Source organism: Anopheles stephensi, chromosome 3 (genome assembly GCF_013141755.1).
Source record: "Anopheles stephensi strain Indian chromosome 3, UCI_ANSTEP_V1.0, whole genome shotgun sequence".
Lineage (NCBI taxonomy): Eukaryota > Metazoa > Arthropoda > Insecta > Diptera > Culicidae > Anopheles > Anopheles stephensi.
The window spans coordinates 2547710-2570474 of NC_050203.1; the positions used below are offsets into that span (position 1 = coordinate 2547710).

The window sequence follows — 22765 nt, forward strand, 5'->3', positions numbered from 1 at the left end:
GCAAACTGCTGTCAAGTTACTTTGTTGCTCACCGAGCACCACATGTGAATGAGCATTGGAGGATGCAGTGGGGGCCGATAACAATCCACCTTATCACCTTATCACCTTATGCTAATCAGTTCTGTTTCGCTCTGTTTCGCTTCTCCACTTCCAGACGATTCCGATCATCACTACGAATCGCTGTACTCGATCGGCTCGAACGAAGATCGTTCCCGGCAGCAGGATGCAAGCTACCGCACGTCATCGCACCAGGCCGACGGATCGACGGTGCTGGCGGGCGGTGCGGGTTCCAATTTCCATCAACACCGAGCCAACGGCGATCCAACCGCGGCCATCCTCCTACCCAACGACGATGAGTTCGACTCGTTCGACAGTGACGACACGGAGGAGGACTTTGAGGACGAGGACGAGGAGCGCAACCGTGCCCGGACGGACAGCGGGGTGGACATACGGAATGCGAAGCTGCCCGACCCACCGCCCTCCAGCAGCCAGGTGTACGTGCTGGTGCAGAAGATCAAGAATCTCGGCACACTGTCCGAGATCGCGAAAAGCTTCCACAAACTGTCGAAGAAAAAACCAACCAAAGGCGCAACGTACGAGAACGCTGCTGGCACCGTGACGCTGGCTCCGAAACACCCCGGCAAAGGTGCCAAATCTTCCCCGTCCAAATCGTTCAAGCTACCGATCCCTTTAGTCAGCGGTGGCGGCGGCGGCGGCGGTGGTGGTGGTGTGCCGAAACCACCGCCCGAGGACTACGAGAATGCTCCGTACCCGTTGGCGGGTGGTGGTGCTGCGCATCCGGTGCCGTCTGGCTCGTCCTTGCTGCTAGCTACTTCGCAATCGTTATCCTCAGTGGCCGCTTCTAACCCGCCGTACGCACCCATCTCTAGTCCTCTAGTGCCGGAGCAATCGCTCGGCGGCTCGTCGTCCGCCGGCGTGCGCAGCACTAGCGAATCCAGCAACGTAAGCAGCAACGTGCCGAAACCTCGTAACCAGGAGGGCGGTGGTGGTGGTGGTGGTGGTGGTGGTGGTGCGCCCGCCGATACGGCGACCCGCAAAAAGTCCAAGAGTACCAAATCGTTGCGCTCGAAGCTGCGCAAAAGCCTCGTGTCCGATTCGACCAGTCTCAACATCGGCAGCTCGTTCAACGGGTCGCGCAGCACGTTTTACGTGACGTCGGCGGATGTCGATTCGGGCATATTTAACGGGTCCGAGGGTTGCCTCAATCCACCAGCTTCCGGCAGCAACAGCACGTCCCAGTCGGAGATGCTGTTGGGATCGTCGAAACCGGTGGAGGATAACAGGAGGAAATCGATTGCTTCGGCCACCGGCACCACGAGTCATCATCGGCCAAAGATTCCTCCTCCGCCACCGCCGGCCGAAGCAAGCAAGAGGGCGGCCGTGTCGTCCTCGCTATCGCCACTGCTGGTGGGCACCAAGTCATCGAACAAGAAGCTTGGGGCCACCTCGTGGTACGCCGAGTGTGGCGTCTTTAAGCAGCCGCACTCGTTCGGTACGGGTAGCGATCAGTCGCTGAGTGGCGGCAAGGGCAGCAGCATTAGTCCTCGAAGCTCATTGCCACCGAAGGACGGTGTTGGCGGTGGTGATGTTGCAGGCGATCGGACGCTGACGAACAATGGGCACACATCGGCCTCGTGGTACGCAGACATCTACCAAACCAGCGGAGCGTCGGTGGCGAGCTCGAGTGAAAGCTCCGGCGTTTCGACCGGTGGAGAAGGCGGACCCGGCGACGATCACTCGCACAGCATGTTCGTCAATGAGCCACTGTACCAGATTTACAATGCTGCCAAGCTGGAATCGATCACGCGCGACATTGATGCGGAGATTAGTGGCCGCACGGAGTCGGAGCTGTACGATGATGGGTATGAGAAGATAGCGGAACGCAACCGTCGGCGAACGGCTGGCGAAGCGGATGGCGACGAGGGTGGATCGACGAGCTCCGGCAGCTCGTCCACGGAGGGAGACGATCGTAACGACGAGTCCTCCCTGCATCTGCGCAAACCTTCCCGTCCAACCGCGCTGGAACTGATCGAACCGCACATCGGTAAGCTGCGCACGCTTTGGTGTGAGGTGCCGGAGGTTCGGAACTCGGAAATTCTAGGTAGGTGGGGGGCAGCAATCCAACGGGAAATCGTTCAATTTACAATGTTCTTTTCCCCTTCGGTTCTTTTCATCCTCAGCAACCTTAACACCGACGGAGAAGCGACTGCAGGAGGCCAAGTTCGAGATACTGACGTCCGAGGCGTCGTATCTGAAATCGCTCAACCTGCTCCGGACGCACTTTGTCAACCATCCCGCATTCCGGGACACGCGCATACTGAGCTCCTCGGAGCGGAAGACGCTCTTCTCCTCCATCATTCCGGTGCAGGAGTGTTCCGATCGGTTGCTGTGCGATCTGGAAAACTGCTGGCAGGATAACATTATGCTGCTCGGCCTCAGCCACAGCATCTACAAGCATGCCGAGAAGCATTTCCACGTGTACGTGACGTACTGCGAGCATCAGGCAAAGATCGATCGGACGCTAAAGGCGCTGCGAGCGAACAAGCCCGAGTTTGCCCGCACGCTCGCCGCGCTCGAGGCGGACCCGGTGTGCTGCAGCCTCAGCCTGTCCTCCTTCCTGATGCTGCCGATGCAGCGCATTACGCGCATGCGGCTGCTGCTGGATGCGGTGCTGCAGCGCTGCCATCCGGAGGATGACGATGAGTTCAGCAGCTGGGAGAGCACGTTCGTGCTGATCAATCGCATTCTGACCCAGTGCAACGATGCGGCCCACCGGAGCGAGCAGCTGTACGAGATGGAGCTGCTGTCGCGCCAGATCGAGTTCCCGACGAACGTGCGCCCGTTGGCGATCGTGCCGTGTGGGACTGGTGCCGCTCCGAGCACCATGCACCGGAAGCTGGAGAAACGGGGCGAGCTGGTGCACATGCTGTGGCGTGGCGATGATGCGAAGCTCACGTTTGGCAAAAAGTTCTCCAAGAGCAACGTGTACGCGTTCCTGTTTACCGATTTGCTGGTGCTGACCAAAAGGAAAAGGTAGCCGAGCAGCTTTCCTCCGGACTGAAGTCGTTTGTGTGCCGCTTACTTAATCCCTTCATTTTGCTCCTTACAGTGATGAAAGCTATTTGGTGATAGACTACTGCCAACGGGCATTGTTAACGGTCAGCTCGGGTGACATCGTGCCCGGGCTGCCGGCGAAGGAGATGCAAACGCTTGGTAAAAACCTCATCATTATGACGCTGTTGGAGAACCACGAGGGCAAGACGATAGAAATGGTAAGCCCCCGCCCAAACGCCCTCATCGAAAGCGGATGCCCCATCACTTTTACCCCCATTCGTTTGGACAATCGTTCTAGATTCTAAGCTGCCCGTCCGAGACGGAACGCGAGCGTTGGCTGATGGTGACGGAACCACCGGCATCCGAGAACCCGGACGAGAAGATCTACGAACAGTGGGACTGCCCGCAGGTGATAGCGGTCCATCCCTACCAAGCGCTGCAGCCGGACGAGCTCGATCTCGACATTAAGGATGTGGTGAACGTGCATCGGAAGATGGCGGACGGTACGATTGCACCGACGTTTGCCACGTTCGCAAACACGTCCATTGATCGCCATTCACCTCTGCCCTTTGCCGTTTCAGGTTGGTACGAGGGAGAACGCATCCGGGACGGTGCCGTCGGTTGGTTCCCGAGCAACTACACGAAGGAGATCCCGTCGGCACACATACGGGCGAAACACATAAAGCAGCGCCACCTGCTGCTAACGTACACCTCCAAGTACATTGACACTGCCACTAAAGCTCATCACCAGCAGCAGCATCATCACCAGCATCAGCACCAGCAGCAGCATCAACTGCCACACCATTATCATCCGCACGGCAAAAAGTGATCCCAGCCGTGCTTAGAGTAGAGCGCATTTGAGTTTTGATTGATTTGTACATGAAATCTAGGCTGTATAGGTAGCGTTACTATTGCGCACAGCTTTTTAAACCGGCCAGTCGTGCCGGAAGCAATAGTAGCTCTTAGTTTAGGGTAAGAAGATCCGTCGGTCCGCGTAGAGAGAATATCATTAGTGTGTACACCCTGTACATTTGTAGATTTATTTGTTCCATGCCACATTTCGTTCTATCTAATCGTTATTGAATTTAATGTGAAATAAAATGTTATTGAATTTAATCCCGCTCACCGCAGAGGAAGCTTATGTTTAGCGCGTTTGCGGACGCCACAGAAGAGAGTGTGAACCTTTCAGTAGTGCCAGTGAAAGGTTCCCCACTAGGCAAATGGTTCGCATTTGCCGTGGCAATAGCATACAGCAGTCCCGCTTCCTTCGGAAGTAGCACCGGAGAACACTGTGGCGAGATGCGATATGTTGCTGGCAATGCTCAGGTTAAACGAAAACCCCCACGTTAGCCATCCGCCAGCCGCTCAGTCGTTGTGCTTAGCTTTCGTTTGAAGGGACACCTCACACAGCCGACGTAAGGCACGGTAACACAGCGATAGCCCTCGCTCAATGCTTTCGGCCCTTGCCACGCTACGCTCAGCTCAAACCTACCGCTCCGAACGTGCTGTACGTGGCGCTGTACCCATTCACAGTCGATATCGGCGCAAAAGCAGCTAAACTTGTGAAGCTTCGGAAACCGCTCGAGCAAATCGTCCGGTAGCGCAACCAGCGGGTTCACGCTCACCAACAGCGTTTGCAGCGCCGGCAGCTGCCAGCCCCGTAGATCGAGCACCTCGATCTGGTTGTGATGCAGCTCCAACACCCGCAACAGCGGTAACTCCAGCGTGGGCTCGGCATCGTCCTCAACGTTGAAGCTTTTGAGCGCATTCTTGGACATTAGAAGCGTTCTGAGATTGTGCTGCTTCCTCAGCTCGGTCGCATTAAACGTGGTCAGCTGGTTTCCGTTTAAATCGAGCACTTCCAAATCGGTCAGACTGTCACCCAGCTGGGGAAAGTTGCTGAGCATGTTTTGCGAGGCGTACACAAACATAAGCGCGCTACAGTTACAGCCCGCAAGATTGAGCTCGGTCAGATGGTTCTGCTTTGCGTGCAGTGTTCCCAGTGCCGGCAGGGAGGCGCTACCGGTGATCCGAGCTATCCTGTTTCGTTGCAGAAGTAGATCTTTCAAGTTGGGAAAGGTACGCAGCACGTCCAGACTGAAGTATTCGATTGCGTTACTGCACAAGTTGAGCACTTCCAGCGGGGAGCGTGTCTCCGTTTCGTTGGAAGCTTCCACTGGTTGAAAGATAACCTCCGTTAACCGATTACTTTCGAAACTGAGCGAGGTTAAATTCTTGAGCGGTAGCAACTCCACCAGATTGAGCGTGCCATTCATTCGGCAGTTTTTAACCTTTAACAAGCTCAACGCGTGCAGGTTGCTAAGCGACTTTACTAATCCGTCCAGAGGGCAGAAGCGTAGAATCAGCAGCTGCAGGTGAGAGTTTGGGAATAGCTCAAGCTCTTCCAGGTTGGGCGCTTCCATGAAGGTCAGTGACTGTAGTGGATTGTCCGAGGTCACCACCAGCTTTCTGCTTTCACTGCGCCAGATTTGTAGATCCCGCTTGTTGGCCGCCTGCTCCGCAAAGAACTTTTGATCCATATCGTCCGTAACACGCATCACGAACGAGAGACCGTTTCCGGGCACTATGAGCAATATGGCACACGCGGACACGAACTGGAGGACGGTAATGTCCATCTCGTGCTGCTCGTTGGGAAATAGGCTACACTCAGAACACTGCCAGCGACTCGCGGGTTCCTTTTATTCGGTAATCGCTATCAATTACCGATGCATATTAGCCAGGCACCCGTTTGCTATTTACGATCCTCCCGAGTTCAGCGAAGCCTTCGGAAAATGGCCAGCCAGAAACGACCATTTAAAAGCTCGTTTGTATTGTCATTTTGATGATTGCACAACTGGACGCCCGCTTTCGAATGAAATAATTTTTCATTTCGCTTTTGTGTAGAAAATGAATGTATGACGGATCACCCGGAACCCGACGGCAAAATCCACTCGCGAGCGACACAACAAACAGTAATTGTTTTTGCGTCTTTGCCTTTTAGACCATCCACAGGACATCCCGAAGACACGATGAGACACGGTACAGCACAGTACACGCGACACCGAACACCCCACAGAAAGGCGGAGTTGTCTCGAGTAGGACGACCCCTTGACAGCAAAAAAAAAAAAAACACACGCACAAGCACACGACTCATCGGGAAATCGTGGGAAATCAAATAGAGGCCCGGTTCACACACGAGACCGGCACGCGTACCAAACTGCTGCACCCCAGCGCAAGTGTGAGCTGCCGAGGGGTTGGGCCACCGAGAAGACCAGAGTGAAACGGCACCATATTGCATGCGTCCTCTGCCGCACTGCACCGAGTCCTGTGCCAGGTTCGTCAACACAGGGGTGTGCCTGTGGAACCTATGGCTGGAGGAAGGATTTTCCCAAAAAAAAAGGGAACATGGGAAATGGGAAAAAGAGAACGAAACTTAATGCTGCTTCGCCGTCGTTGTGTTGCTCTGCTGCTACAAGTGACGAATCCACGTTCGGCAGTGGCCGGGACGGATTGGCGATGCGTTCCCACGATTCTTGGGTCGTCGGATTTTTATCGCACCTGCCGCACGGGCGAAGGACAATACGACAAGGGAAAGGAGGAGATGCATTGTCGTGAAAAGGACGATAAAAAATAAGCATTTCTTAATTTTATTGTTCGCTTCCCGCACAATTTCTGCATTAGGAAATGGAATAGGAGTAGGAGAAGAAACACAACTAACAAATGAAATGTTAAGCTAGGACAAAGTGATCTGAAGCAGTCCAAAGCCTAGAAACTTGCCAATTGTAGAACTACGCTTGCGTGTCACCATAGTTAGTGATATATGTGGGACCTAAATTGTTTGATTAGAATTTTTGATCTGGTCTCGAAAAGATCCTTCCGCATAACGAGTTTACTTATAAAGTCTGAAGCAGATTAACGCCTTCGTTATGACAGAATTGACTATGCAGCAGTTTTCTAATCAGGGGCAACTTTCAAATATTCAACTTTTGAACACCTGTTCGTTACTATGAATTTTATAGCTGGGGGAAGAAATTGAAATCCCATTTTTTATCAAGTCTCATGTCTAAAAGCCCAAATTACAGACCCTTCATCTGAGGCTTCCTATAGATTATCCTGAAGACATACGGTCAACTGAGATGAAGTTTTCCAAATGACAATGAATCAGAATGAGCAGCGGTCTCAGTAGGCTACCAATAGTCACCAATAGTTTTACTTTTCTTAAAGCAACCCATGCCAATGTTCCCAGCCGAGAGAACCAGAGCAGTGATCTGAGAGAACTTTGCGACTTAAATGGCAGAATTTTCTTGCATCTTCCCATAAATCAACCCTGACCACCGTCAATCAGCTGATGGATTGCTTTCAATACCGGAACCCACTTCCGCCGAGCATCCCTCCCCTTTCCATCTCCAAAGCGTGTACCTACACTTGCTCCTTCCAGACGCCAAGGTCAAGTGGCACCAGCGTTGTCGGGCAACAAGTGACCATGATGTGCAGCAGCCTGCAGAAACTGGAACACAGCAGAAGACGATAAACAAAAACCGGGAGCCACGGTCGCCATCCTGAAGCGGAAACGCGTGGCACACACCGTTTGGGGCCACACGCCGGTCCACGTGGCCAGTCGTCGTCAGGGTCGTCGTTTCGCCCATCGCCCATCCTCCGCTGTCGCACACGTTTCATTCGCGTGTCATCTCTTCAGCGTGCTTCACTCAAAGTCTCTCTTTCTCTCTCGGTCTCCCTCTCTCTCTCTCTTTCTATTATGCTCGCACAGTCTCGTTTGGTTTTATGCTGCATAGAAGCATAAATAGACAAACGTGTTCATCCGTTCCATTTGCCGCGCGTTTGTGGTGGGAGAACCCGGAATGAACCTTTCCCTACGGAACCGAGTTCCCCCACCATCAGCTTTGGGATGAACGCTCGAATGGATTCGGAGCGTAGCATAAATGCAACATAAAAGCCCCGATCCGCTCGCCCCCTGCCCGCCAGCCTGCCAGTGCACCGCAGGCCATCCCTTCGCCTTCGGGAAATGGAAACACGGAACGGAGGGTCGCGTGGCGTTCGTGCGTACGTCGTTCGTCCCGGTCGGCGATCTGTACGGCATGGTAGGGCACGAAGTGGACGGGGTCACGAGAGCGGGATCTGGTGCGGCATCATGCATTGCATGCGCTCGGCGTACGCTCATTAAATCAGTCGGACGCCGCTTACGCACATGACAAGTCACGTGTAAGTCGTCGTCGCCCCGGAAGAGACAGTGTCGCGCGCGACTGGGCCTCAAACACCGGACCCATAGAGACACACGCACATAGTGTGCCAAGTGTGTGTGTGTTTTTGGCACACACTTGCGATTATCGGCTATTGTTACAAATTTTTGCCAAGTGCCACCGCCCACCCAACATTAGTGGACTTTGCGGACAAGTGAAGGTGTAAAAGCGTTACACAAACAAGTGTTTAGAATATCGGACAAGCATACGGCTGATTGTTTCGTTGCCAACAAGAACAACACAATTTGAGCAACAAAGTGAAAGTGAACGCGAAAAACCAAAAACTGAACGACAAAACAATCATGGATCATCATCTCCCGCATCATCACCCGCACCATCATCACAGTACACCCCTGCACTGGGGCTACTCCACTGCGACGACGCCGAGTGCCACTTCGACGCCGACGCACGCCGGCCACAACACGTGGACACCGCCGTCGTCGAAAGGCATCAAGCGAGCGCTGTCTGAGAGTGACTGTGAGGATCTGTACTCGGAAGAATCTTCAAAAGAGCAGTGAGTATTTGGATCAGCCTGTGTGATGTGTGAGTTTGTGTTGAAGATCAAGAGTGCTGTTTTGGCATAAGTGATCGTGATATCTTGACTCCTGAGTGGGTTTAGTCTGTTAGATCTGTCTGCTTTTGCTAGTCTGCCTATCAACTCCGGTCGTCAAAATATGTGTCCCGTACAAGTGCTACTAACTAAATTCCTAAACGTTTATTCACTTCGCAACACTGTCACTTATCTCGCTTAAAAAGTCACCATAACCGCACCGTTTAACGTCCCCTCGAAAGTAACGAGCACCGACAGCAACTCGCGTGAGAACAACTTTGCGCGCTCGGAACGTTCCCACACAACATTGGCAAGGACATGTATTACCCCCTTCAATTCCCAGCGCACACAAACAAACACACACAAACTATCGGACACCCTAATATGCATAAAACAAGTAAAGTGTACAGTTACTCATTACTTTCCTCTCGTTTCTTTCCCACACACCAACTCGCCCACAGTACGTCACCGGGAGAATCCGATAGCTGTCAACTGTTGAGCCGCAAAAGGAGGCGCGGTGTGATCGAGAAGAAGCGCCGTGACCGGATCAATTCCTCGCTCACCGAGCTGAAACGGCTCGTTCCGAGTGCGTACGAGAAGCAAGGATCGGCCAAGTTGGAAAAGGCCGAAATTCTACAACTAACAGTGGACCACCTAAAAGCGCTACATGCACGAGGTAAGCTCCTATGTCCTCTCGCCGGTCTGTTTGTTTTTCCGTGTGTGTGTGTGACAAAAATTGGAGATCTTCCAATCATGCGATAGTGTTAAAGATGACTTCCTGTCCCGAAAGGGCAAGCAGCAGAAGAACATGTCTTTCGGGCATCTTTACGTTGCTCCGTGTTCGTGTGTCATCTGGTGCGGAGATGATCCTTTCTATTCGGGTCCCGTTTCCGAACCGGTATCGCTAGGGTCGAAACATCTCACGTACCCTTGTGAGAACCTCGCTGAAGGGACGTGCCTATTTGGGCGTCTAATTAACCGTAGTCACTTGGGTTGCCGAGCTCAATAGCAGGGAAGGATCTTTGGGTGCGTTGCTGTTCCTTCCTTCCGACCGAGCACGACATCCGGTTGTCGTCATCGTCGACGGTGGCGGTGTCCTGTTCCCGTAATGTGTGTGTGTACCTTTTTGCTCGGTCTTCCTTCTGTCCCAGTTTCTTCGACGGAGCTTTGAAAAGGGTACCACGCTAAGGGGCCGTGCTATTGTCGCCCAGGTCCTTAGGAACGAAAGCCGTACTTCCCTACGTTTCCCACGGTTACTCGATGATTGGCGCATATGTGTGTGTGTTTTCTACTTTGGGACCTGAAGCGTACCGACCTCTGTGCTCTGAGGTGGAAAATGACAGGGAAAACAACATAACTGGACAATGGAACTCACCGATCATGTTCGCCAGACGCAGCGAACCGTCGCGAGGAGCAGGTTCTCATCAGTTGGGGCAATTTCTGCAAAGGTAAAGGTGGTGAAGAGTAAATGGTAACTTTTTCCTATGTCTTTTGGAACTATACCTTACCTGGTGTGTTCTTCGACTATCTTCTGCTGGTTGCCACTGTGACCTACATCTCTAGGTCGAGATAAAAGCATCCAACCCCGAAACGTCACTTTCTATCTCTGTTTCTCGCTTTTCTAATCAGCCCACCCCGATCAGGGTGTCACTTGACGTTACGAAGTGGAAACAGAAAAATGTCCCCACTATTCTCCCCCCAAAAAAGGGGTCTCTCCGTATGTTAACAGATCAGAATCACACGATAAATATCAATTTATCGGTCAACACCACACGATGCAGTAATGCTCAATCTCTCAAATGGAGAGACGGCCATACGTTTGGTGTCGCCCATGTATTAGAACCAAGTAACCAGATTACTGCATCTCCATAGTGGCGACGAGCTGTGGCTGCTGAGACAATGCAGGCTTCACAATTTAGTCCTATCATACACATACACATACAAACACAGTGTTAGCCACCGAAAAAACACCCGGCCAGAACTTTCCCACGCCATTACCCGGCGCATTAAAAAAGACCACGCACCCCTCCGCAGGAAGGTTCTGTATCCGAGCCATATCGAAGGGGGCGCATCGCTCACGCAATTCACCCATACAGCGATACAACCTATTGAGCGTGTGTATGTGTGTGGGAAAGAAGGAAAAGTAGAAGAAGGCGGCAACACACACCGCTGTTTTGGTTTGTTGTTTTTTGGCGTTCGCTTGTTATGCTCCTAAATATGATCCGGACGGAACGAAAACGAAAGGGTTTTTTTTTTCGCTGCTGCAGAGGGTCTCTAGCCGGGTCTCTTGTGCTGGTCCGCTATTACGGGCTCGCGCACAGAGAGATGATTTAATCCCCCTCGGGTAGTAGAGCACCCGAAAGAGGAAGTCAACAACGGCGAGTGAGGGAGAACGAGTGTAGAACGCGAAGGGGGAATAAGTTGAGTGTTAAGTGCCGCAGGATGATTACGACTCCGGTGATGATGATTCCATCTGTGTACGGGCGAGTGAGGTGGGCGATCGCGAAGGAAACAGCGCGTTCCCACACACATCACCGCGTACGAACGCATCGGTCCGGAACACCGTCCGTGCGATGGTTGGTGGTCGTTGTTTCCCGTTCGCTTTCGGGAAAGGATCCTTATAGTGCGCGAGCCTTTTTTAATCGCACGAGGGGATAAGAGCGAATGAGCGTGAGAGCGCACTGCGCCGCAAGTTTACACGCCACGTTCGGAAGTCGTTGGAGGGTCAATGAGTGTGTGATGTGTTGACTTTTTAATGCCAACAGACAGGGGACCTGCAGGACTCCCTAACTTATGCATCGCAAAACATATTGGTGGTGGAAATATGAATCGGTAATTAATTCTGTTTTTGTTTCTTTCTCCTTGACAGGACTCGACGATGCCAGCTACGATCCGCAGCGGTTTGCCATGGACTACCATATCATTGGGTTTCGGGAGTGTGTGGCCGAAGTAGCTCGTTACCTCGTCACGATCGAGGGAATGGACGTGCAGGATCCGCTCCGGCTACGACTAATGTCCCATCTCCAGTGCTTCGCCACCCAACGGGAACTCTCATCCAAAGCCAATGCTGCTGCAGCTACCAGTCCCGCTTGGTCTCACGGAAGTAGTACGGCCTATCCTGTGGCTGCCGCAGCAGCAGCAGCAGCCGTCGCGTACCCGAGCACACACCATGGTACTGGTGGCTATTATCCTCACCCGCATCAAAACTACGGACCACCACAGAGTGCAACCGCACCGTACATTCCACAGGTGGCCACTATCCCCCCTCCGCACGAGCATCTGCACCAGCAGCAGCAACAACAGCAACAACAACAGCAGCAGCAGCAGCAACAGCATCATCAGCAGCAACAGCTGACCGGACATACCTCCACCGGTGCTTCCTCGGCAGCTACGGCCGCCATTTACTCCACCAGTGCGCAATTGCATGAGCTGTACAGCAGTCAGCACGACTCAGCAACCTCCGGTCAGCAGCAGCAGCAGCAACAATCGGACCAGCAGTCTGCTGCCGGCTCCTCCAATGGAGCTCCGACATACACGGATCTGTCCAACATCAATCCGAACCGTGGTTTGTCCGCGTACGGCAATCCGCAGTACCCGGTGAGCACCTCGACGCACGGATACAGTGCGTCCACGAGCTCGTCGTACAACACGGCAGCTAAGCCGTACCGTCCATGGGGTGCGGAGATGGCATGCTGAAGAGCGAGGTGAAGGTGGAGGCAAAAAGGTGATAAGAGTACCTCTCCCTCTCGCGCTATTATGGCATAGCAACCAAAATGCGTGGAGCACAGTCGACGAGAGGAAAAAAGAATCTTTCCCATACCGGGAATCGAACCCGGGCCTTCTGGGTGAAAGCCAGATATCCTAGCCACTAGACCATATGGGAGACTTGTGAGAGGGCTACTCTCATTCGTATTTGTTCCACGCTCCCTGAACGTTGCCTTCGCAATGTAGTGAACAACGTGATTCTGCCAAAGATAACTGCCATTTTAGAAGACGCGCGAGATTTCATACGCCAGGATCTCTTTTTTCCAAAGCAAGCAACATCCAACGACTTATATTCTCAGGTGTAGAAAGTGTATGCAAAAACGAAAGCATATCGAACAACACAGTTCAGTGTCCACACTCTCCTCTGGATAGGGGAATATCATATTTTTCTAAGCTTTAACTGCAAGGTAGCACTTAAACAAAGGTGTCCTTAAGAACCGTTCTATTTTGTATATACACAAGTGTGACTGTGAGCGAGTGAGTTTAGTACCTATCGATTAAGGAAACAGCGAGAATAGATAAAAAAGGAACTATTTATTAAACTAAACAGAGGGACGTCCCATCCCACAGGGTTGAACCCCCCGGGGCAGGGTGCACGACGTTTGTCCCAAAAACAGCTCCCGACACTCGTTACGAAACGTTTGTTTAGCCTGTAAGTGAACCCAATCGAGTCAATTAGTTTATAAGCAATCTTTTCACTTATCATTAGGCATAGATAGAGAGATAGATGAACGTTCCGTTCGCGTACCAATGAGATATGCATATTGACACCCAAAGAAACGTAAGATGTGATTTGTGGACGCCACATTTCGCAACCGAAAACAAACAGCAGTACCAAAACGCTGCACGCAATGCACGGCAAAACACAAAGAGCATTTTACATATTTTTATACGCGTATTTTAAGCTGGAGGAACTATACAACCGAACCAAAAACAGATTATTAAACAACCGTTTGAAGTTTTAAACAAAAGATGCATGCTGTTGGATTATTCATGATGAATTGTGCACTATATTTATCATTCCAATATAATTTTCCACTTTTATCGCAAAGTACGACATAAACATCGTGCACGTGCTAAATGCATTAAATTCGATAAAACTACCACCGTATTTCCGGTACAATAAAGCGCAACCGCTAATTTTCCCCAGCACTGCTTGGGCAGCTGTTCCGCACGCGGAAGAATCCAACTATGCGCCATAAACGATGGCCCACCGTTTGACAAAACGTCAAAGCCCGCCCGAAAGAAATGCGTGTGCTGAAGAGTGTGTGTGTGTGTGCGCGCGTGAATGTGTGTGTGTGTGTACGTCGGATTGGTTGCTGTCGTGTGATTTGCTACTTTTTTTCGGTGCTCCTATTATCGTATTTAGCAATTTCACCATCCGTACACCGAGTTCCAGCATCCCCGGGAGCAAATCAACAACGCATTCCGGCCACCATCCGCGTGACAAATCCGTGCGTGTAGCGTCGGAGGCTGCCCGACCGTTCCCGGTGGTGGTGTGTCTGCTCCTGCTCCTTTTGTGTGCACATCATCAGCGAGAAGGCTCGTGTAGTGGAGAGCAGAGGGCTTTTTCTTTGGTCCGTCTGTCCGCTGTTTGTCGCCGTCACCGTCCGGTGTACCGTGGGCAGCCAAAGTGGATCATTCCGTCGGTGTGCCGGTCGCTGAAGTGCCCCCGGGTGGACTCGGTGCTAGCACTGCCGGCCGCCATCGGCGTTACCGAAGTCGTAGCGTAGTCTGTTCGGCAGTTCCGCATCCGCTGGTGGAAGTGGTGTTCGGGTCAGCGGCGGCAGATTGCACGCGTCGACCGCTTGGGGGCGACAGGTGACAGCTGAAGGTTGTGCGAATCTTGAGCCAAGGCAGCTCGGACCGGCCGGCAAGTTGGATAGCAGGGGGCGGCAATGTCCGATTCGTTCTTTGGGTTTGATGCGTCACTGCCTGGTGAGGACGACGATGGTGGAGGAAGGGGTAGAGGTGGCGGAGGTGGAGGACGAACAGGCGGCGGGCGCGTGTTGGGCGGCGGGAGCGGAGGTCGTGGATCGGATTCGGAGGAGGAGTACGATGCGCTCAACGATGAAACGTTCGGCCAGGCCCGTGAGGACGATTGGGAAGATTTGCACGAGAATCTGGTGCGATTGGACCAGCGGGAAGGAGGAGACGGTGACTCCGGGGCCGATTCCGATCTGGATATCAACTTCTCCTCGGTCGGGATCGACAACTTTGAGCTGGACAATGACACGGAACCGGAGGCCCGTTTGCAGCTGGACCCGAGCGTGTGGACGATGCCCAGCAAACCGGAAACGCCGCGACACAGCGTGCCGGCTGTTTCGACCCAGATGCCATCAGCGATTGGCAGTGCACCGACCCCAATTCCAGCACCGGGTAAGTGCTTCTAGTAGACTTCCAGCTGCGGCTGATGCCAAACGGCAACTAACCTCTTGCAAAACTTCACTTCTTCTCCAGATCGTTTCGGTGCACCAATAGGACGGTTCCCGGCCTTACCGAATCCCGGAATGCGCATCTGCTCGCTGGAAGAAATCGAGCAAAACATGATCAAGCAGCAGCAGGAACAGATGCGTCGCGGGTTAACTCCACTGCCCCGTCCTCCGCCCGGCTTTCCACCACCTTCCAACGCGACCCCAACGATGCAGCAACTTCCGCCGCCAATGATCCATCGTCCGCTTCCGATTCCAATCGGGTTTCCTTCACCCGCACTGATGGGTGGTGGCGGCGGCCCGGGAGGACAACCGGGTCCGATGGGCGCACTGTTCCCGCCTACCAACATGCCACCACCGAACGCTGGTGGCCAGCCCGGTACCGGTGCACCTCCGTTTCCATTTCCGGTGATCTTTCAAGGCCCGCCCGGATCGCTGCCTCCCAACAACAACATTAACAATAACAACAGCAACGGTAACATCAACAACAACAACAATGCAAGCTTCAGCCAGCGGTTGGTGGAGGAGATCCAGCAAAATCATCCCATGTTGCCGCATTACCGACAGCCGCCACCGCCCGGTACGTTAGCGCAGCCTCCGCTTCCGATGGGAGTACCGCCGCCAGGTGGTCCAGGTGGTCCGGGCCAGATGCCGCCGATGCCACCGCACGGTGGCAACTTTAAGCACCCGTTCATGGGTCATCACCATCCCGGGTTTCCACCAAACTGGAATGGTCCGCCGCCGCCGCATCATCCGCACCATCCGCACGGTGGGCATCACCATCCGGGCTTTCCGGGCGGTCATCATCACTTTCCGCAGCAGCAGCAGCAACAACAGCAAGGAGGTCATGGCCAGGGCGGCCATCATCATCATCACCAGCAACAGCAGCAGCAGCAGCAGCAGCACCACCATCAACATCAAGGTGGCCATCGATTGCACAACGGCAAACAGAACCGCAACTACGAGTACGACGAGTACGCTAACATGATGACCGAGCGGGCGAAGCACTGGCTGCTCGGCATCCAACTGTCCCAGCTGAACAAGGACACAGCCTACTACAATGACTATTATTTCTGCGTGATCCGCGATCGGAAGGAGCGCGAACGGGGCGGCGAGCGGGAAAGCAAGGCCCACAAGGACAACACGTTCTACCATCCGTTCAGCCAGCAGCAGAACCAGCAGCACTGGAACGGGTTCGGGCGGGAGCGTCGTAATTCGGAAAATTCCACATCGACCAAGGACGGCATCAAGGAGATACAGCCGCGCCGCTACAAGCTGGTGCAGTTTGAGAATTCCCTCGGCAAGCTGCAGTGCGGAAGCGTCATTGCGCCGCGCAAGATCATCGATCAAGATGTGGTGGTGGATCGATCGGTCGCGGAAGGTGGAGGCCCCGGTGGGTCGGGCAGTGCGGGAAGCGGTGGTAACAGTGCGCCCGGCAGCACGGACTCGGTGCACAATCAGCGCCGCTCGAGACAGATCTTGCTGCACGTGGAGAACCTGTACCGGTTGGTGCTCCGCCTCGAGGACATGTCGAATCAGCTGGCGATCGAGGCGAAACAACAGATGAAGGAAAAACGCGCCAAGGAACGGCTGTTGGCACAGGAAAAGCTTGCCAGCGGTACGGACGAACAGAACAACGTGCAGACCAGTGGTTCCCAGCAGGTGGCAACCGTGCCGGCAACGCCTGTGTCGGAGGTGGAGCAAGACACGGTGGAAAATCTGCTCGACCGTATTCTGCCGGCCGTGAACGCGGAAGGTGTCCTGCGATTGCTGTCGGTTCGCAAGGGCAAGCTGCTGTTGACACGCATCCAGAAGGCGCTGGGCGAGCATTCGGCTCGGTGGACGATCTGGTGCACGGTGCTGGCAACGCTGGTTGCGCTGCCGAAGCGCGATCGGGAGGATGCCGACGATCAGCTGAGTCCGCTGTTTGCCGAGCTCGAGCTTCACGTGAAGTACGCGCAGCCGGCCGATCTGATGCCGCTGTTCGAGACGCTTCTCAACACGGATCAGCTGCTGTCGCTGGTGCCCCGGTGCAAGTTCCTGCTCCTCACCATGCTCACCTTGATCGCCCAGATGGAGCAGTTGACTACGAGCGATTCGTCCCTGGAGCAGGCGGCTGCCCTGAACGGACAGGCGGATGATGGCACTAACGACGAATCCACCGCTCCACGGCTCGTCTGGACTCGCTGGATGAGCCTGCTGCGGGAGCTGGCACGTGTGCTGCAGGGTGCTGCTGGTGCGGCCGTCGGAGCAATCGGTAGCAAACCGCAGAAAGTGTTGCTCAAGCTGGATGCGTCCTGTGGCAAGGTGAAACAGCTCCGTTCGCACCTACAGCGACACCCGGAGCTGGAGCTCGAGCACAAGCTGCGCGCTGTCGTATCGATCATCGATATTGGACCAGCCAGCAGCGGTGTTGATCCATCGACTTTGACCAAAACCGCAGAAGGATCCGGCGCATTGACGCCGAGGACGACGACGATGACGACGGATGCGAGCAAAAAGTAAGCAATCGTTTTCTTTGCAAAGGATGTCCTTTTGTGTGAGTTGAGTGTTGAGCGAACAAAGGAAGGAACTCTGTTGTTGGTGGCGGAGAGGCGAGCAGTGGGAAAGGAGAGGTTAAAAAGTGTGTATGTGTGTGTATAGGATCTATACTCCTTTTTACGTTTCCTTCCAATTAATGACGAATTCGTTTCTAACGTACGGAACGGGAAACGGTCGCAGTTTAGGGGTTTTAACTTTAACTTTTTATTTTTTCTCCTTTAATATTCTACTTGTAGTTGGGTTTATGTTCTTCTTTTACATGTTTTCTTTTTTTTTTGCTACCATTCAATGTCGGTCCCCTTTAATCCCTATTTTAACTGAGAAAAACAACAACAACAACGGCAACGGCGGTCCTTTATCATTTCTGTAATGCTATGTTTGTTTTTCTATGGACGCATGTAAACGAGCGCGTTTTGTTTGTGTAGAAACTCTATGTAAAATGTATCCAACAATGAAACTGTGTAAAACCTCAATATAGTAATCGCTAAAATGCTTCCTGCGTGTGCGGCCGCGAGTGAAGCAACCAGCAAGAAGCGCAATGAAATAACACGGAGAAATAGTAGACGCAAAACAAATTGTTAATAGTGCGCGGATAAGAATATTGCCAGCGGCGTCCCATGCGTACACGCACACACATACACACAGTGTGACAGTTAGTAGTAAAGTAGTTGCGTGAGAAGCAAGTACACAGCGGGGGCAAAACACTACTCACTGGCCAGTGTTATACTAGCCCGAGACGAGAGAGGCAGGTATCGGTTTTTTTTTTTTCGTTTCACATAATAACCGGTTAGATTTTGCTATTGGACATTTGCCTGGACAAGTTTGGGCAAGGCATCAGGAACGTTTCATACTACGATTTTTATGTGTCAGTTCAATCAACCGGTCGAATTCTTTGTTTAACAAGCAAACACGTGTGCGCTGCTGCTAATATTGCATCCTATAGGACACACGCATGCAAATCCACATTCAATAGCAAGTGTGCGCGAGAACGAGACGATGATCAATTTAAGTGGTTTTAGTGAAGTTGTAATATTGGATTGAAAAAAGGTAATAAAGTAATATTAATTATGCGATTGTTAAACCATACGCAAACGTGCGTGATTGTGTGCGTGTGTGTGTGCGTGTAACGTTGACGACGTTCAGCAGCAGCAAATCCGGTTGGCAAGCGTCGTGCTGCACGGATTGAGAAAAGGTTTAGAAATTTACGGACGGCTAGCTCTTAATCTTAATAGAACGAACTCAATTGATGAAAAATGCAGTAAAATATACAACTCTAAGCAATAACAAGTGGTGTAGGATGGGGTTATATGTGTGTGTGTGTTTGTGTGAATGTAGTAAGAAGATGAGAAATAGTGTTGTACGGGTAAAAGGAGTAGCGTGCATGGGGGAATTAAGTGACAAAAGTAGACGTAGTAGCTAGGAGCAAGTGAGTAGTGGTGCAAAAAAGTGTTGACGCATCCTTCGAACCGGATTTGAACCAGTGACCTATGGATTACTATATGGTGCGCAGTGAAACGCGCTCTAGCCGCTACAGTCCACCGCTCTACCAACTGAGCTATCGAAGGCGATGAGAGGAGCGTGCTCGAACGCACCCAAGAATCTCCCGGGCTCACTCATTTCGTTTACCTTTTGTTCTTTGTTACTTTGTACTTATCGGTTCCAGAATATCTGTTCCTTCATTCCGCGTTGCTTGCAAGTGAACAAATTTAAAGCATTATATGGTAGCATGACTAATGGTGAAATTCTAACATAGAGTGCTATCTGTATTTGCTTCATTCATAACCCTTAAAATCGTTCTTGTTTCTTTCTTTCGTTTAAACTTATAGCTTGAAATTGTGACTTTAAGAAGAAAAAGTGTGTGAAACAAAATAATACAGGTTGGGATCGTCGTGCCGGCCAAAAAAACTCCCGTCTCCTTCGAACCGGATTTGAACCAGTGACCTATGGATAACTATGTGTGCGCCCATGTGCGCGCGCTCACCGCTACAGTCCACCGCTCTACCAACTGAGCTATCGAAGGTTGCGAGGAAGAAGGTGCTACACAGCAAACATAAACTGCAGCCCACAGGTAGGTAGGTGATGCTTTTCGTTTTGAATCTGTACCGATTTCATTCATCTGTGCGTGCTTCTTATGCGTAGGAAGCATTTTGCCTAAGATTTATTTCATTCTTGAAGAGACCTGCTTTGCTCGATTCGCTTGTTTCGTAGAAATCACACAATTATGATGTTAGTTTTGTTCGCAATGAGCACACGGTCGGTGGTGACATTTATTTCCTGCGACACGTTCCACCTGCACAAACATTGTGTAGCCTAATTTTAGCGCAAAATATGTTACCACGACCGCTGAACCGCAAGCCACCTGTTGCGACCAGCAGGGACGGTATTATGGAGGAAAAAAAAACTCGACAAAATAGCGAAATGAGGGGGCTCCCCACGGCGGTCACACACAAACAGCATCTGTTATCAGGTTATGTTTTCCCCGTTTTGCTGGAAAGTTCGCACACAGGCCCCCACACATTTGAGGGCCCCCACACATTCCAAGAGCCTCGAGAATCGAAGGCCTGCCCGAGTGCGCTGGCTGGGGTTTTGGGTGAAATCCACTTGACGGTTTTTCAAAGACTTGCACACAGCAGACCACTCGAACCGCTTGAACACAGCACGGGTATGGTTTGCTGGATGGAAGCATTGGACCACCATCTTTTATTGTTGTGTGCACAAAGGGTTGGAGGGAAGGAGGTTGGCGTAAAGAAAAGCCTTCTTATCATCATCGATTACACCGCAAACCGTTTGCCTGCCGAAACAGGGCTCCTCCAACTCCTCCCATCAACTGGAGTTCCAAGTTCCTCCAAGTCCCGCGAGCTGCACGAGGGACGAGCTAAAGTATGAAGAAGTGCAGAGCAGTTTGAGGTTTAGCGTACTTCTTCTTTTTCTTCTTGCACTCTCGAACCAAACGGTGACCGGGTTAAGCCGTGCAAAAACAGCCATTCCAACAGAAGTCAAGTATCTGCTGGCGAGTCCTGCTCTTGGCTCTATTTATTTTGCAATGTCTCAGAAAGCAGACATCGCTCGCCAGTGTGTCGACGGTGTGTCCTTTGTGTTGCCGGGCGTTTGCTGGAAGTTCATTATGCATCCCACGAAGTACTTGTGACATATATCTTACCCCCTTCCATCTCCTTCACACACACACACACACACACGTCCCATACGCACTCGAACTCGCGTATTGTCTGTTGGTGAACCTTGTACAAATGTGTGCAGCGTCCCTCTGTCCTTGGGCATCATAACCAGCCGGGCTCGCTGGACTTGGACCATTGGAGCCTAACTAACCGAATGGTGTAAACGACATTTGAATTCCAGCTGGCCCGGACCGACCGGCATTGCCACCCCACGTCCGGTGGTGGGCTGCTGCGGGCATGAATGCGCTCGAATGCAAATAATCATCATCCCCACATCCCACGGACGGACGCGGCCCTATCGCGAATGTCCTTACGCTGTGGCGGTGGCGTCAAGCAGTCCTTTTGTGCTCCGGTGCCGTGTACTTGCTTGTCGCCCCAAGTTGGGCCTATAGTGGGTGGGCTCTACCTTTTTTTCTCTCGAAGTTTTGTCTGCCTTTTGCTCGCGGATGTGGTACAAATATTGTGGCTCGATTCCTGACGTGTGGGGGAAATTAACGGGTAAATCGTTGCAGTGTAATATTGGACCACCGGGACTTTGCACAGTACGCCGAAACACAAACATACACAGTGGTGCGAAGACGGAATAATGGCGTCACGTGGTGTTTTTTCGTGGCGGTTCGAGGCCATAATTACAATTAACCACGTGCTGGTATTGAACCCGAATAGGAGGCTTATTTGCCGTGCTGGGATAGTTTCGTAGTCTAATTCCTTGGTGTAGTTCTATTTAGGTTTAGGTTGTTGACTAGGTCACAGATTGCCTAGTGAGGGGTTTTATTGCTCAGTTTTTATTTTCATAGAGCCCCTCGGTGCTGCGTTCGGTGCGAAATATTGGTTGAGAGAAAGGTTAATTTAATGACCGAACCTGTCATCATCTTCCCATTGTCAAGCTAGTCAACGTCATTAAATGTTCTGTTTGGGGGAATAGCAAGATAAGTAAATAAGCTACTGAATCGATCGATGGAAAATTGGTTCGTGAGTGTATCTGCACGACCAAATGGCCATAAGCGCTGCTGCGCTTTTTGCAATGCCGACATCGCAAGAGGGTGCAGGCATGTTCATCCTTATGGGAAGCAACATAAATTATCAACCTACCACACCACCACCATATGCAAAAATGGTCGCAAAACTCGATCGTTAAATTTCTAAATCTTAACAACTAAAATATTGGTTTGGTAACCCCTGGAATAGCTTTTTCGGGGTTCGAAATGTGTCGATTTTCGATAATTTTTTTGACGGGTTTACGTTGTACGGACGCGCAACGGTCGGTTGGGTTTCTCCCTTGCCTTTTTTTTTGCTACAAATAGGAAAACAGGGTCGACAGATAGCGCGGTTATTTTCCCATTTGTCAGCAATGCACCGCGGGTTGTAACATTATCCTTCCCGTTGGACAAAACAAAACCGAATGGGCTGTCGGTTGTTCTACCGTATTTGTGCGAGTAACTATGATTGCCATTTTATTGCCAGAACTCGGTGCATATTTATTTTACCCTCTAATCGAATGGTTTTCTGTGACAAAAAATTGCCATTGCCAGGCCGTTGCTACAACAGTTTGCCCATAAGCGAAATCCTTGTGCTTGTTTTGCCTTTTCATTAATGAACGGTTCGGTCCTTCGGTGTGCATACACGGAATAGCGAACCCTTACGCGAAAACGCTCCATGCCTTCGTCTTTCGAGCACACCCGGTAGAACCGCGTGTCCCAAAAGAACACTCCCGTAGGTCCTAAAGCGGAAACGAATTACTACCCCAGGGCAGGCAATTTTGTTGGTGTGTATCCCCATTATCATCGACCAAACAAACCAGTGCGCCATTGTTTCTGCGAATCGGAATATTGCTGTCCTGCTGTTTGAGGTAGTAGTAGCGATAGAAGTAGTAGCAGCAATTAGTGAGTTATACTCGGCATAAAAAATTGGATAATCGAACGCAGAACTCATGTCAGACGAAATCACACGTAGAATAGACTCTTGGGT

At 51.8% G+C, this 22765-nt stretch overlaps 3 protein-coding genes and 3 non-coding genes across 7 annotated transcripts in view; 3 read left to right on the forward strand and 3 right to left on the reverse strand.

The window, feature by feature from the left end:
• LOC118512978 (serine-rich adhesin for platelets) overlaps positions 1–4191 on the forward strand; it is a 56718-nt gene extending 52527 nt beyond the window's left edge. For both annotated transcript variants that reach the window (XM_036058223.1, XM_036058222.1), the window contains 5 exons: positions 155–2122; positions 2202–3054; positions 3131–3293; positions 3374–3578; positions 3657–4191. In XM_036058223.1, coding sequence (XP_035914116.1) covers positions 155–2122; positions 2202–3054; positions 3131–3293; positions 3374–3578; positions 3657–3904 — 3437 coding nt within the window. In that variant the 3' untranslated portion in view covers positions 3905–4191. The remainder of the gene's footprint in view (positions 1–154; positions 2123–2201; positions 3055–3130; positions 3294–3373; positions 3579–3656) is intronic.
• A 1388-nt stretch (positions 4192–5579) lies between these two features.
• On the forward strand, positions 5580–13619 carry LOC118512988 (hairy/enhancer-of-split related with YRPW motif protein). Its single transcript, XM_036058243.1, has 3 exons — positions 5580–8847; positions 9345–9559; positions 11753–13619. Exons 1-3 carry the CDS (start codon positions 8636–8638, stop codon positions 12577–12579), a joined length of 1254 nt encoding a protein of 417 aa, XP_035914136.1. The 5' UTR covers positions 5580–8635; the 3' UTR covers positions 12580–13619.
• On the reverse strand, positions 12695–12766 carry Trnae-uuc. The gene has a single exon. It is a non-coding gene; the product is annotated as a tRNA-Glu (tRNA).
• Positions 13620–13917: 298 nt separating the features above from the next.
• Positions 13918–18905, forward strand: LOC118512994 (protein PAT1 homolog 1-like). The gene is made up of 2 exons (XM_036058250.1): positions 13918–15027; positions 15109–18905. Exons 1-2 carry the CDS (start codon positions 14547–14549, stop codon positions 17583–17585), a joined length of 2958 nt encoding a protein of 985 aa, XP_035914143.1. The 5' UTR covers positions 13918–14546; the 3' UTR covers positions 17586–18905.
• Positions 18906–19078: 173 nt separating this feature from the next.
• Positions 19079–19186, reverse strand: Trnay-gua. The gene is made up of 2 exons: positions 19150–19186; positions 19079–19114 (listed from the first exon to the last, which is right to left on the reverse strand). It is a non-coding gene; the product is annotated as a tRNA-Tyr (tRNA).
• Positions 19187–19534: 348 nt separating this feature from the next.
• On the reverse strand, positions 19535–19641 carry Trnay-gua. Its single transcript has 2 exons — positions 19605–19641; positions 19535–19570 (listed from the first exon to the last, which is right to left on the reverse strand). It is a non-coding gene; the product is annotated as a tRNA-Tyr (tRNA).
• Between the last annotated feature and the right edge of the window lie 3124 nt (positions 19642–22765).

Excerpts from the sequence above, each read along its gene's own strand:
- LOC118512988 (XM_036058243.1), top strand. The coding sequence starts at position 8,636 with ATGGATCATCATCTCCCGCATCATCACCCGCACCATCATCACAGTACA. Across the intron at positions 8,848-9,344 it reads GAAGAATCTTCAAAAGAGCA|TACGTCACCGGGAGAATCCG; the intron begins GTGAGTATTTGG and ends ACTCGCCCACAG. Across the intron at positions 9,560-11,752 it reads AAAAGCGCTACATGCACGAG|GACTCGACGATGCCAGCTAC; the intron begins GTAAGCTCCTAT and ends TCTCCTTGACAG.
- LOC118512994 (XM_036058250.1), top strand. The coding sequence starts at position 14,547 with ATGTCCGATTCGTTCTTTGGGTTTGATGCGTCACTGCCTGGTGAGGAC. Across the intron at positions 15,028-15,108 it reads GACCCCAATTCCAGCACCGG|ATCGTTTCGGTGCACCAATA; the intron begins GTAAGTGCTTCT and ends CTTCTTCTCCAG.